This window comes from Phocoena phocoena, chromosome 20 (assembly GCF_963924675.1).
Source record: "Phocoena phocoena chromosome 20, mPhoPho1.1, whole genome shotgun sequence".
NCBI lineage: Eukaryota > Metazoa > Chordata > Mammalia > Artiodactyla > Phocoenidae > Phocoena > Phocoena phocoena.
The window spans coordinates 14,179,221-14,195,306 of NC_089238.1; the positions used below are offsets into that span (position 1 = coordinate 14,179,221).

The 16,086-nt window shown below is 36.5% G+C and overlaps 1 protein-coding gene across 1 annotated transcript; it reads right to left on the reverse strand.

The window, feature by feature from the left end:
* Window positions 1-1,654: 1,654 nt before the first annotated feature.
* Window positions 1,655-14,846, reverse strand: ZNF790 (zinc finger protein 790). The gene is made up of 4 exons (XM_065899398.1): window positions 14,838-14,846; window positions 13,493-13,616; window positions 13,140-13,235; window positions 1,655-3,333 (listed from the first exon to the last, which is right to left on the reverse strand). Exons 1-4 carry the CDS (start codon window positions 14,844-14,846, stop codon window positions 1,655-1,657), a joined length of 1,908 nt encoding a protein of 635 aa, XP_065755470.1.
* Window positions 14,847-16,086: the final 1,240 nt, after the last annotated feature.

A 16,086-nucleotide genomic window follows, 5' to 3' on the forward strand; every position in this document is an offset into this window, starting at 1 on the left:
TCTTTTAGCATGAGTGAACAATTTTTCCATAGGATTTTCTGTTCCTTCAGGGGGTACCCTATACAATTATCTGATCCTCTGTTTTTTTTAAAAAAAGTTTTCTTCCAATTAGCCCTTTTTATTTACTCTCAAATTTTAATCATTTAAGATAATGTTCTCCTAGAAAATGAACTTTACTTTCTATATTTAAAAATTTGTATCTAATAGTTTATATATATTTACACGACCTTTAAAAATTCATCTAAACATATGGTTGTATCACATTTCTCCTTTCTTATAATGTGGAGGCATTGTCAAAGTCTAGTAAATAATAGTTTTCTTCAAAGAAACATTTTGATTTAAAATAAAAATCCTTCAGTATTGTTCTTTATTCCATGATTTTTGCATTATTTTCATTAAACCTTTCCATCAGTTCACTTGGAGGCATTTGCTCTTATTCTAGCTTGTTTGAGTAATCATTATCTAACTTGATAAATATGTGGACCCCATAATATGACAGGCAGTGTTCTAAAAGCTGGAGATACAGTGGTGACAAGAAACAAACTGCCTTCAATCTTCTTGGTTTTATACACAGAGCAATTTCCATTGAGAAGTGCTATGGCCACATTCATAGGATCTGATTTATAGGAGTCTCATTATCATTCACATCCAAATTGCCTGTAATTTCACTTTTGATTTACTCATTAATCTGAGAATTGTTTATATATGTAGCACTAAGCTTCCAAGAGATCAGAATTCATTTGGCTATTTTCTAATTTCCAAAATTTAATTGTGGTGATAAAATGGATTATGCCATTTGGCTTTAGAAATTTGTTAGAAACAAATCCCTTCCAAATGCCTTAAAAAATGCTGAGCACTCAACAACCCCACTTTCATGAAAACCATAAGGCTTTCTTTATAGTATGAGTTTTTTATGTAGCAAATGAAATTAATACTGAATCAAAGCTTTCTTTGCTTCATTCGATTTTACCAGTTTTCCTTCAGAATTAACATTCTGCTGTTCAGTAAGACATACATACAGATGGCATATTTGTCTATAATCTCTTAAGGTCTTCCTCTCATAGAAATGGTCTAATACTATTATTAATGATGGTCATTAAATCATTTAAATCCTCAAACTCATTTAACCCTTACAATCTGATAAGTAAGCAAACACAGAATTAAGTTACTTTCCAAAAAATTAGGAGGTAAGAGGTACTGAAACTAAGACATACCAAATAAATTGTATGACACAGCTTAAGGCTTTTCCAGATTAATTACAAAACACAAATTCACCTTTGGTGTGATTTTGTGGAAGTGCAACAAGACTTAAGTAATAATGGAAAGTTTCCCTAGATGAGTTAGACTTCACTTCTATGCAGCACAATATTAATGACGTGGAGAATCTTTTCAGAATGATTCAGAAGGGATTCACACTATCATCTTACTTGTAGGACTTTACCCGATATTCTATAATTGATAACCAATCAGTAAAGCTTTCCTCCATTAATATAGATTGCATTAGGAGTTCTTTGCTGTTGAGTGTGTTTCGTGCTCTGTCAAAAGGTCTTCCAATATTATTTACACTACGGGCTTTCTCAAAAGAAGGAATTAACTGAGATCAATTAATAAGTCATGAATAAAGACTTTTCCTACATTTTTATATCACAAGATTTCACAAGAGTGAAATAAAGTGAGAGCCTGGAGAAAATGCCCTCTCAAAATCTTTACGTCCATAGGATTTCTCAAAAGTGTAAATACTCTGGTGTTGAGCAAAGTATGAGTCATGACTAATGGTGTTCCCATAATATTTCCATTGATAAAGATTCTCACCACTGTGAATTTTCTGTTCAGCAAAATAAGAATGGTGACTAAAGATCTGGCCACTTTCCTTACATTTATAGGGTTCTGCATCAGTATGAATTTTCCTATGTCGTGTTAGTTGTGAACCCCAGATAAAAGATTTCCCACATTCTTTACATACGTAAGGTTCCTCACCAGTGTGTATTCTCTGATGTCGTGTAAGTTGTGAACCCCAGAGAAAGGCTTTTCCACACTCTTCACATTCATATGATCTCTTTCCAGTATGGATTTTCTGATGTCGATTAAGTTCTGAACCACGAAAAAAGGTCTTTCCACATTCCTTACATTCATAGTTTCTCTCACCAGTATGAATTTTCTGATGTCGATTAAACTCTGAACCATGAATAAAAGTCTTTCCACATTCCTTACATTCATACGGTTTTCTCTCATTATGAATTTTCTCATGTTGAGCAAGGTATGAGGCCCATATAAAAGTCTTCCCACATTGCTTACATTCAAAAGGTTTCTTACCAGTATGAATTCGCTGATGTCGAGCAAGGTGTGAACTCCAGACATAGGCTTTCCCACATTTCTCACATTCATAGGGTTTCTTACCAACATGAACGTTCTGATGTCGAGCAAGATTTGAACCACGAATAAAGGCTTTTCCACATTCTTTACATTCATGAGATTTCTCACCAGTATGAATTCTCTGATGCTGAGTTAGGTGTGAGCCACGAGTAAAAGTTTTCCCACACTCCTTACATTCATAAGGCTTTTCACCAGTGTGAATTCTCTGATGTTTAGTAAGATGTGATCGCTGACTAAAGGCCTTCCTACAGTCATTACATTCATAGGGTTTTTCACCAGTATGAATTCTCTGATGTCGAGTAAGGTCTGAGCCACAACTAAAAGCCTTGCCACATTCCTTACATTCGTAAGATTTCTCACCAGTATGAATACGCTTATGGACACTAAGTTGTGAATGAAATCTAAAGGCCTTCCCACATTCCTTACATTTAAAAGGTTTTTCACCAGTATGAATTCTCCTATGACCAGTAAGACTTGAACGCAAACTAAAAGCCTTCCCACATTCTTTACATTCATATGTTTTCTTAGCAGTGTAAACTGTCTGATATTGAGTAAGTTCTGAATCAGGAAAAAAGGTCTTCTCACATTCCTTATCGTCACAAAATTTTCCACCAGTGTGAATTAACTGATGTTGAATATAGTCTGCGTCAGAACAAAATGCCTTCCTACACCCTTTAAATTCATTCAGTTTCTTTACTGTATTAAGTCTCTGAAGTAGATTAAAAGTTGTGTGCTGGTTAAATGTGGGCATTTTTTCACAGGTGAGTATAATCTGCTTAAAACATTCTTCCTGGTTTTCCTGTTGTGTTTCAAACTGACCTTTGCTTTCCCAATCACCTTTAAAACATAAACATTCAAGGCTATGTTTTTTACAAATTTCCATTATTTCCCACTGAGGCAATCCTCTGTCAAAAATGTCATTTTTTGGTGATGTCTTGGTCTTACACCTGGATTGCATGTCTGAAAAATAAGAAAACAAATTCATACTGTTTTACTGTTCAAAAAGAACTAAAATTTCCAAGGTAGATATAAGAAATAAATCCTAAAATAAATAGACCAGGGACTTCCCTGGTGGCACAGTGGTTAAGAATACACCTGCCAATGCAGGGGACATGAGTTTGATCCCTGGTTGGGGAAGATCCCACATGCTGAGGAGCAACTAAGCCCATGTACCACAACTACTCAGCCTGTGCTCTAGAGCCCACGAGCCAAAACTACTGAGCCCACGTGCCATAACTACTGAAGCCCATGTGCTCTAGGGCCCGCATGCTGCAACTACTGAGCCCAAGTGCTGCAACTACTGAAGCCCATGAGCCTAAAGCCCATGCTCTGCAACAAGAGAAGCCACCACAATAAGAAGCCGTGCACCACAACAAAGAGCAGCCCCCACTCGCCACAACTACAGAAAGCCCATGCGCGGCAACAAAGCCCCAATGCAGCCACAAAACATAAATAAAATAAAATAAAATAAAATAAATAGAGCATATGAAATGTGAATGGCTTAACAAATTCTGGGCAATATGAAAAAAGGGCAAGAAATAAACAGAAATTTTAACGAACTAAAAAAGCTGAGGCAGGTGATTAAATATATAAAGTTTTGCTCAGGGACTTCCCTGGTGGTGCAGTGGTTAAGAATCCACCTGCCAATGCAGGGGACATGGGTTTGAGCCCTGTTCCGGAAAGATCCCACATGCTGTGGTGCAATTAAGCCCATGTGCCACAACTACTAAGCCCACATGCCACAACTACTGAAGCTCATGAGGCTAGAGCCCGTGCTGCACAAGAGAAACCACTGCAATGAGAAGCCCACGCACCACAACAAAGGGTAGCCCCTGCTCGCCACAACTAGAGAAAGCCCACGTGCAGCAACGAAGACCCAACACAGCCAAAAATAAATAATAAATAAATAAAAAATATATATATATATATAAAGTTTTGTTCAGGTCAATTTCATCTGAGGAGTTCAACAACAACAAAAAAATAAGTGCAGGTACTACCCTAATCATGGGATATCAATTTAAAGACTTAAGACTGTTTTACCCAGTATGGTAAATCAACACTTAGCACATGTTAGGTATTAAAAAAAATTCTGTAAAAAAAAACAATACACTACTTGTCAAAAAAAAAAAGCAAAGGGGGGGCAGTTATAGGAGGGAGTAAAGGATAATATTAAAAAAATCAGGGATCAGGAAGCACAATTGGCATCATGTGATAGCAATGTAATACACCTCATTGTCTAATCCCTTTCATCTCTACTGAAATGAGTACACATAATTCTACATTACTTTCTGTACAGATAAGAGGAAACAAAAGCATATCCATGCTAGCTCAGAGAAATGGAATCATACGTACTTACTCATTCTTCCATTTGCCTATGCACATTTAAATACTTTGCCCTGCTCATTTTCTCCACTGTGCCTATTAGTCAAGTCATATTTTGTCAGATGATCCCAACCAAGGTGTTTTTGTTTTATTTCTTGAGTTTATAGTATTGCTCATCCATTCGATTTTATGCTTTCAAGCCCTTTCTCAAGTGACCTTTACCAAATCTCCATGGGATATCACATTTATTGGTAAAATATTTTAGAAGAACAAAAAAGAAAATACTACAACTGCTACTACTTGAATATGCTGAAGGGCTTATCCAATTTCTACTATTGAAATTGTACTGGGGGGGTTGGGAGGGAGGCTCAAGAGGGAGGGGATATACATATACACATAGCTGATTCATTTTGTTCTACAGCAGAAACAGAACATTGTAAAGCAATTATACGCCAATAAAAGAAAAAAAGAATTTGTACTGGTATTAGCATTTGGCTTAGAGACTGACAGAACATATGACATGTTCTCAAGACTAAAGTAACGGAGATTGGTATCTAGGGTCTGTCTACAGGGGGTGTCCTAAACATCTCTCATGTTGAGTTATAACTGAAGGACCATAACCTAGGAATGTGGGTAAAACAGAGGTAGACCTACACAGGAACTACAGCTCAGTTTCAATTTATCCCAGTGACCAAGGAGGGCAACGGATTGAGATAACAACAAAAATGCTTCAGAACTTGGTAAAAGCGAACAGAAATTCTCTATAAAGGAAGATATCCTAGTGATTAGTTTCACATTTTGCAAACAGTGTCTGGCACAAAATTAAAGAAATAACCAGACAACATGAATATAGAAACTATAGAAACAATAGATAAGCAGAAATACATCTATAAGGATTCTAGATATTGGAGTTATGAGACAGAGTTTAAAAATAACTATGCTCAAGTAGCTAAAACATAAAATTAATCATTTTATCAGAGAACAAGAAACCAATATAGGTCAAAAGAAAAATTCTATGAGAAAAAGACTGGAAAAGTCATAAGAGAAGCATTATGACATAGAAGATTCAGTTAGGAGATTAAACACAAGTGTAAATGGAAACTTACACAGAGAAGAATGGAAGAAGCAGCAATATTTGAAAAGATAATGGCTGAGAATCTTAAAAACAATGTCCATGAACAGGTGTATGAATAAATAAATTACAGCATACCCATGAATGGAATACTACAGAGAAACAAAAAATAAACTATTGATAAACACAACAACATAGATGAATCTGAAAATTATGCTAGCAAAAGAAACAAGGCCAAAAAAGTATACACTGTATAAGTCAATTTATATAAAATTCTAGAACATATAAACTAATCTAGAGTTGCAGAGAGCAAGTTAGTGATTTCTTTGGGATGGAGGTGGAAGAAGGGATGGATAACAAAGGGACACAAGGAAATTTGGCAATGACTGAAGTGTTTGTTGTCTTGATTATAGTGATAATTTCATGGATACACACACATGTCAAAACAGATCAAATTGTAACTTCAAATATGTGGAGTTTATTATTCCCCAATTATACTTCGATTAAGTTGTAAAAGAAAAATTTTAGGACCAAAAGAAAACTAAAATCCTAAAGAAAACAAATATAATTTTAGTCACTCTAACTAGGCACTAGTGTATTAGTGTTTTCTTTATGTTAATGCCCAATCACACTAAAAATTAAAAGTATTAAGCCAACAAGTGATACGGATAAATCAAGCACAGAGCAGAAAGTTATTGAATAAATATGAGTAGCAAATCAGTAAACAACTCAGGGGAAATATTTGTCCTCACTAGAAATCAATAGCCTTTATCCTATTAAATTATTAGAAGGTTTTAATTAAAAATGACCCATTTTTAGTGAGGCTACACTGAAACTTATTTTGTTCCTGACCTCCATATGAACCAACGCCCTCCAATCCTTAAGAAAACACAAGGATTAATGTCCACAATATACAAAAGCATTCAAGTAGTAGCTACCTCTAGGATGCCCATGTGCTTACCATGAATCAGCTGTTTGCTTCCAAACCTGTTTATACCAACTGTTCCTGATATTTTATTTATATATTTTAAATAACATATGTAAAGAAATATGAGAGAAAGGTTGTCTGTTTTTATGAAAACTAAGCTGAATGCTCTACAAAAACTCATTCAAGAAGGCTACAAATTTTATGTTAGTAGTTTAGAGACTCAATCATAAAGACTGGAAAAAAATAGGAGGGCAGCTCAAAATGAAAACATGGGAAGATCCTGAACTCAACCTCCTCCCACAGACACATCAAATCTAGTTAAATACAGATACCTTTTGAAAAAGACCTGACACTTAACTGAAAAGCTCTTGCAGAGCAAAAGATCAAAGGGCCACACTGAGACAGGCAGGAGAGGTAGAGAAGTAGTCTTTCCAAAAACCCCACCCCTGGTGTGGCAACTCACAGTTGGGGGGATCTCACAAATACAGAGTTCCCTAGGAGGAGCAAAGGGTTCAAGCCCCACATTAGACACCCCAAACCTTGGGACCTACACTAGAGAGATGAACCTTCAAAATGCTTGGCTTTGAAAACCAAAGGGGCTTATGTCCAAGAAAACCAAAGGGTTATAGGAAATGGGGATTCTGCTCTTAAAGGGCTTGTGCACAGATTTACTCACCCCAAGACCCAGGGAAAAAGCAGAAGTTGCAAAGTGCCTAGACCATATATGGAGATCCTTTTGCTAATATTAAAGTATCTGCTGGGACCTGCTGTAACTGTCTCCAGGGATGGAGGTGCTGGCGGGTGCCACTTTACACTCTCCCTCTACTTTGCAAGCACCAGTGGGATGTGCTCCCCACAGTCCCACCCAAGCTGGTGACTGGGATTGTCCCAGACTTGTGTGTCCCCACAGCCATACCCAACCCATTGGGCAGTCTTGCCCCAGCCTGGTGCTCTCTGCAGCCCAATCCAACACAAGTCGAGTCAACATGGGGGACGTCCACATACCCAAGTCCACATCCAAGGGAACATCCCTTGAATACCTGGCTCTGAGGGCCGGGGTGAAAAAATCATGGGACTGAAAAAAATCAGAGAGCTCTTGGCAGGCTATTACCCCCAGGGTACTGCAAAGACAGCAGACTGAAACACAGTCCCAGTCTTCCTATAACCACTCTTCAAGACTGGGAGAGGTAGCTGTTTCACTTAATACATAGAAGCAAAAATAAAGAGTCAAGCAAAATGAGGGAAAAAGAAATATGTTCCAAATGAAAAAGCAAAATAAAATCCCAGGAAAAATATCTTAATCAAATGAAGATAAGTAATTTATCTGATAAAGAGTTCAAAGTAATGGTCATAAAAATGCTGAGGAGCATCTGACCTTGGGAGAAGAATGAACACTGAGAGAACTTTAACAAAGATGGAAATATAAAAAAGTACCAAACAGAAGTAACAGAGTTGAAGAATACTGAACTGAAAAATACACTAGAGGTGTTCAACAGCAGACTCAATAAAACAGAAGAAAGGACTGGTGATTAGAAGACAGGGTAGTGAAACTCACCAAAACAGAGAGCAAAAAAAAAAAGTTTTTAAAACTGAAGATAGCTTGACAGGCCTATGGGACAACATCAAGCAGAACAACATTCACATTATAGGAGTCCCAGGAGAAGAGAGAAAGAAAACTTATTCTGAAAAATAAGGTTGAAAACTTCCATAACCTGGGGAAGGAAGCAGACATCTAGATCCAGGAACCCCAGAGAGTTCCAAACAAGATAAACCAAAAGACATCCACACCAAGATGCAATATAATTGAAATGTCAAAAATTAAAGATAATGAGAGAACTTTAAAAGCAGCAAGAGAAAACAACTTGTTACACACGAGGGAACCCCATAAGACAATGAGCAGATTTTTCAGCAGAAACTTTGCAGGCCAGAAGGGAGTGGCATGAGATATTCAAAGTGCTAAAAGCAAAAAACTTACAGTCAAGAATACTCTACCTGGCAATGTTATTATTCAGAATTGAAGGAGAGATAAAGAGTTTACCAGACAAGCAAAGGCTAAAGGAGATCACTACAACTACACCAGCCTTACGAGAAATATTAAAAGGACTTTTTTAAGCTGGGAAAAGGGCACTAGTTAGGACACTATAACATATGAAAAAAAACCTCAGTGGTGAAGGTAATATCTAGTAAAGGTAGTGGACTAATCACTTATAAAGCTAACATAAAAGTTAAAAGACAAAAGTAATAAAAATAACTATAACTACAATAATTAGTAAAGGGATACACAAAATGAAAAGATGTAAAATATGAAATCAGAAACAAAATGTGGGAGGAGAGGAGTAAAAATGTAGAGTCTTAGGATGCATTCAAGTTAACTTGCTATCAACTTAAAGTAGAGTGTACATATACATACACACACACACACACACGCACACACATATATGCTGATATTTGTGAGCCTCATGGCAACTACAAAGCAAAATTCTATAATACAGAAAAGATGAGAATGGAATCTGGAAAAAAAAAACACTAAAGAAATTCATCAAATCACAAGGGAAGAGAGCAAGAGAAGAGGAACCACAAAACAGCCAGAAAATAATTAACAAAATGGCAGTAAGTATATCCTATCTATAATTATTTTAAATATAAATGAATTAAATTCTTCATTCAAAAGACATATAGTGGCTGAATGGATAAAAAAGAAGACCCATCTATCTGCTGCCTACGAGAGACTCACTTCAGGTGTAAGGATACACACACACTAAAAGTGAGGAGATGGAAAGAGTGTTCATGCAAATGGAAACAACAACAAAAAAGCTGGGGGAGCTATACTTATTTCAGACATAAAAGATTTTAAAACAAAGACTATAATATAACACAAACATGGGCATTGCATAATGATAAAGAGGTCAATACAACAAGAAGATTTAACACTTGTAGATATCTATGCAACAAACACTGGAGCACCAAAATATATAAATCAAATATTATCAGACCTAAAGGGAGAAATTGACAGCAATACAATAATAGTAGGGGACTGTAATCTCCCACTCACATCAATGGATAAATCATCCAGACAGAAAATCAATATGGAAACATGCACCTTAAATGACACATTAGACCATATTAACTTAATAGATATATATAGAACATTCCTTCCAAAAGCAGCAGAGTATCCATTTTTTTCAAGTGTACATGGAACATTCTCCAGGATAGATCATATAGTATGCCACAAGTCTCAATAAATTTAAGAAGACTGAAATCGTATCAGCCATCTTTTCCGACCACAACAGTATAAAATGGGAAACAAATCCCAAAAAGAAAACTGGAAAAATCACAAATATTTGGAGATTAAATAACATGCTCCTGAACAACCAATAGGTCAATGAAGAAATCAAAGAAGAAAACAAAAGATACCTTGAGACAAATGAAAACATACCAAAATCGATGTCTTACAGCAAAAGCAGTTCTAAGAAGGAAGTTCATAGTGATACAGGCCTACCTCAAGAAACAAAAATATCTCAAATGAACAATCTGACCTTACACCTAAAGGAACTAGAAAAAGAAGAACAACAAACTAAGCCCAAAGGTAGTAGAAGGAAATAAAAGATCAGTAAAGAGACTAATAGAGACTAATTACTAATAAAGACTAAGAGACTAATAGTGAGACTAGACTCACTAATAGAGACTAAAGAGATATTAGAGGGAGTTCCTTGGTGGCCTAGTGGTTAGGATTCTGGGCTTTCACTGCTGTGGTCCAGGTTCAAATCCTGGTTGGGGAACTGAGATCCTGCAAGCCATGTAGTGCAGCCAAAAAAAAAAAAAGATACTAGAAAAGATCAATGAAATTGAGAGTTGGTTCTTTAAAAAAATAAAATTGACAAACCTTTAGCTAGATTCACTAAGAAAAAAGGAGATAGGGCTCAAATAAATCAAATGAAAGAGAAGTTAAAACTGATGACAAAGAAATACAGATGACCATAAGGGACTATTATGAACAAATATTCACCAACAAATTGGACAACCAAGAAGAAATGGATAAATTCTTAGAAACATACAATCTTCCAAGACTGAACCATGAAGAAATACAAATCAGAATAGACTGATTACTAGTAGTAAGGAAATTGAATCAGTAATCAAAAACCTACCAGCAAAATAAATCTCATAGACACAGAGAACAGAATGGTGGTTGCCAAAGGGGTGAGGGGTTGGGCGAAATGGGTGAAGAGGGTCAAGAAGTACAAACCAGCAGTCATAACATAAAGTAGTCATGAGGATACAATGCAAAGCATGGTGGTTATAGTCAATAATATTATATGGCATATTTTGTAACTTTGTATGGGGATAGAGGATCTCTAGACTTATTGTAGTGGTCATTTCACAGTGTATACAAATATCAAATCGTTATGTTGTATACCTGAAACCAATATAACGTTATATGTCAATTACAGCTCAATAAAAAAATTTTTTTAAAGATTGGGAAAAATAAAGCATCTACAGTTAGACTGCCTAAATTCCCACTCCCTTTTAACAAAACAGAACCAAGAAATAGGAGAATGAATTATTGGAATGGTTGATATAAGAAAGAATAGGCAGAACTGCAATTAGGGAGAACATGTCATGGTCCTCTACTGAAACATGGATGAAACAGTTATGGGTTATAAATAAATAGCACAGGTTATTTACAGTATTCATTTAATTTTGTATGATTTAAAATAACTTTTTTCAATGAAGTATCTTAAATTAGTTGGGCACATGATTTTCTAACTTTGAACCCTTTGGCTAAGGAATCTCATACCTGAAATATAAGTATCATCTAATGCAGAAAAATCCCAGGAATAACTGACGTGTACCAAGAGTGGTAACTTCAGTAACAAGAAATGCAGAACAACCTTAATATATAATAGTATAATTATAATATGTGAAAATAAACTAAAATTAAAAACATATGTGGTAGTGTTTAGGGAATAAAAATATAAGAGAAAACTGTATATACCTTATAGAACAAAGTAAGTTTTAAAAGCATTTATTTTGAAATAATTATTCACAAGAATTTGCAAAGATACTCCAGAGTCTTGTGTACCCTCTGCCCAGTTTTGCCCAATGAATACATCTTACATAATTATACTACAATATAAAAATCATGAAATAAATATTGGCACAATATATGTGTACAGTTTTATGTCATTTCATCACATATGTGGATTCCTGTAATCACCACAAGAATCAAGATACAGAAATAGTCCATCACCACAGAGATGTTCCCTCTCATGCTATCTCTTTATAGTCATAACCACCACCACCACTGCTCCCTGCCCATTCCTAACCCCTGGCAACCACTAACATGTTCTCAATCTCTAACTCTGTGATTTCCAGAATTTTGTATAAATGAATTCATATAGTATGTGAATGTTATAGGTCAATTACACTTTTGAGATTGGCATTTTTCATTCAGCATAACATCCTTGAGATTCATTCAAGTTTTTCCATGTATCGATAGCTTGGAAAAAGAACAATTTTAAAACATCAATATAGGTTCTGGAATTTAGAAACATGATTCCAATAAGGAAATAAAATTTATTTTCTTTCCTTGATATTTCCAATAAAAAAGAAGCTCCAAGAGTAAGTTATTTCAAACTGACTCCTGCCCATAACAGAAAATCCATCAATTACCATCTAGTTGCCAAATATACCCCTCGCTTCCTTTTGACAGCCAGGACTTGTCTTTTATGACACTGTACTCTCTCCTCATTGTCTTCCAATAGCCCTAACCTCTCTCCTGCCATTTCCTCTTCACTGTAGCAAGAAACCATAAAAAAGTAGCCTATTAGGCCTTCTCTTAATGTAAAGCCTACTCTGCAGAAATTTATGAAAATGTTCCAGTCATAGGAAAGAATACCAAGTTTCTTAATTGATTACAGACTCTTTGTTAACCCTTCTTAACCTAAAATGAAATTATAAAATCAATAAATGTTCCTTAAAAGAAAGAGTTAATTAATGAAATAAATGCAGAAGCAAGGAGAAACTAGGCAAAATAAGAAAAATTCAAGAGATAGCAGGTAAAATGAAAAACAGGGTCAAAAATGTTTTTTTAGAGTGATGAAATTTACAAATATAGAAATGGAAAAAAAGAAATGGGAAGAAACTTAATCCAAACCATAGATAAACTGACCACTGGAGAAAAAGAATGGCATTTACATTTTTGTAACATGAAGGAAAAATGAGAGCACTGAAATGGAGTGGTATTTGGAGTTGAAGAGAAGGTTCAGTTGGAAATTCATGTTGAAAACGTTACTTTTATTTCTAGGTCTCAGGCCTTTATCCACAGGCTTTTGGCCTCTGAGGAGGAAATTCTAGACCAGTACTATAGAGATGTTACTGACTTACTAAACAGCTGGGTGTTATCTGCAATGATGGCCTCCTTGCGCCTGCTCAGCCCTCACTCACCTGGGCAAGGTCCTCCTGTCTCATCCTTCAAAACCATCCAGGGCTCTTTCCCCTTCTCCAGTAAAGAGAACACATCTGGCTGATAAAGGCAAAGTCCTGATCAGAAAATAAGAAATAGGAAATTACCACATGGTAAGGGTTCCGTAAGTCCCTTAGTTATTAGAAAGGGCAAGAAAAATGCATAAAGGATGGGGAAGATGGAGTTTCCCAATGATGATGACTATTGCCAAATTTATAAAACACAAACCATTTTCCCAGAAGTAGGTCAGAAATCCCCCTAGACACTTGAAAGGCAATCCAAAAGTTCACAATGTAGGAATCAGGAATTTCTCGGGTCAAATTCTGAATCTTACCCAGTGAGACCATGTTGCTGTAGTTCTCCAACATCACGTCTCTGTACAAAGCTCTCTGTTCCAAGTTCAGGCACTCCCACTCCTCCTGAGAGAAGTCTACAGCTACATCCCTGAACATCATCAACTGCTGAAATGACAAACCCAAACATCAACAGTGAAGTTAAAAGAAATCTTTTAGATGGATGGGAAAAGATGGAAAAGGGAACTGCAGGAAGAGGTCCATACATTCAGCAAAAAACTGGAGTTGGCTGCCTGTAGCGTGGGGGGAAATGATATGGAATTTAGTGTCCCTGAAGCCAAGTGCCTATATGCTCTTAAAATCTCCTGTTGGGCTTCCCTGGTGGCGCAGTGGTTGAGAGTCCGCCTGCCGATGCAGGGGACACAGGTTCATGCCCTGGTCCGGGAAGATCCCACATGCTGCGGAGCAGCTGCGCCCGTGAGCCATGGCTGCTGAGCCTGCGTGTCCGGAGCCTGTGCTCCGCAACGGGAGAGGCCACAACAGTGAGAGGCCGGCATACCGAAAAAAAAAAAAAAAAAATCTCCTGTTGCTCAGTCACAACATTGTTATGGCCTTCCTGTAACAAACATCAAAACAACAGGATGGCAGCCCAGAATAACAGATATCATATGAGTTCTTTCTTGATACCACCAAGAGGCTATAACAGCCTGGAATAATCAACTCCAGATTTACTATGTGAGAATAGTTTTCTTTCAGCTTCTTTTACTTGAATTTTCTATTAGTTGAAGTTGAAAGGATTCTTAAGAGATACACTCTCTAACTGAATACCATTTTCTGTGGAGAATGTATAAAATCTCTAGGCTGTCAGCTGATTATCAGCACATGTCTTGTTAATGATATTATTCTCTCATTGATTTCCTGGCAAAATCCCAGATCTCTCTGAACTCAACCTCCTCTTATATTCTCTATCTAAAAGCATGACAAAGTGCCACTACTAAAATGAATACCAGCTAACACCAACTCCCATCTTTCTTAATTGAAACACCCCATTATATAGAGTAAATAAAAGCTTTCACGTAGTGGGTCCCTTTTAGTCACACAATTCCACCTTGTTGAGCCACAGTTTTGATTTTTAAAAGTCTCTACTATTTCCTTTAAACAATATCTTTTCCTTCAGTACTCTGTCAAAGTATTAGGTCACAGGAAGTATTGAATGCCATGTTGGAGAGAAGAGGGACATCTAGGGAAGGCACTGGACTGTTTCACAACTATCACTTACCACGTTGAATAGTGACTCAGGTAAGCAGTTTAAGGATAAGGAATAAAAATATTGACATGATGTGATATAAATGGTTATATTTTTGGAGAGAAGAAATTCCAACTCACATGGGCCATATCTTAAAATTCCAAGAGTCGTTCAGTCTTCTAGATTCCTCTCCCGGTGAAGCAGTCTTGAGAAAGCAGAGCTAGAGGGAAGGAATAATGAGAAGTCAGGCTTTCCTCAGATCTTTCAAATGGAGTAAGAATACCATTTTATTCCTTGAAGGAAGGTTAGAGGGAATCTGCAGAAATTCTGGCCCTATCCAAAACCCAAGAGACTCAAACAGCAGGATGAAGTTTCAGTCCAATCAGTAATGCTAAATCATGACACGGATCAGGATATTCGGGATATGAGATAAGGCCATTCTGACTTGCTCTGAATAACCCCTTTAACAATAAGGACCCAAAGTTAGACATCCCCAGGGAAACTCTCCAATCTGGGAGCCCAGTGCATTTGCCCAGGGCCCTCCTGTGTACTTCCCTGTATGACAGTGGCCTTTCATCTATCTCCTCTATGTCCCACAAAGTGTATAATACTTACTGACTCATTTTTATCTAAAGCACTCATACCACAAAACTAAGGGCAACCATAAACAAAATGAAAAGATAACCTACAGAATGGGAAAAATATTTGCAAACAATGCAACCAAAAAGAGATTAATCCCCAAAATACACGAACAACTCATACAGCTCAATATCAAAAGAACAAACAACCCAATCAAAAAATGGGCAGCAGCTCTAAATAGACACTTCTCCAAAGAAGACATAAGAAACATTCATTCCTATGAGGAGTAGACTACACCCTCAATGAGCGTATGTGAGCAGGAATGCTATGAAAAGGTGATTGATGGTGGAGGTGGTAAAAGGAGGCATAGAGATGTCAGGGAGATTTAAGGTGGCAAAACACATAGGCCGTATTCTTTTATTTTTTAAGCAGTTTTACTGATACATAGTTCATATACTCTACATTAATGCATTTAAAGTGAGCAATTTTTTTTAGCAAATTAACATGTGCAACCACCACAACTTAATTTTAGAATATTTTCATCACCTCAAAAGGAAATCCTGTATCCTTTAGCTATTACTCCTTGTCCCCTCAACCCCCTACACTCTCCCTCCACCTCTCTCTCAACCCTAAGTAACCACTAATCTACTTTCTGTCTCTACAGATTTCCTGTTCTGGATTTTCATAGGAATGGAATAATATAGTATGTGAACTTATTGTGACTGGTTGTCAAAATTGTGAAAACATTTAGTATAAAGTTTTCAAGGTTCATCCAAATTGTAGCATGTATCAGTATTTCACTCCTGAAAT

What these genes read in the sequence shown, in the direction of transcription:
- ZNF790 (XM_065899398.1), bottom strand. An exon ending in CAGCAACATGGTCTCACTGG is followed by an intron (nt 13,236 to 13,492) that starts GTAAGATTCAGA and finishes TTTTCTGATCAG; the next exon opens with GACTTTGCCTTTATCAGCCA. An exon ending in GACAGGAGGACCTTGCCCAG is followed by an intron (nt 3,334 to 13,139) that starts GTGAGTGAGGGC and finishes CTTATTTTTCAG; the next exon opens with ACATGCAATCCAGGTGTAAG.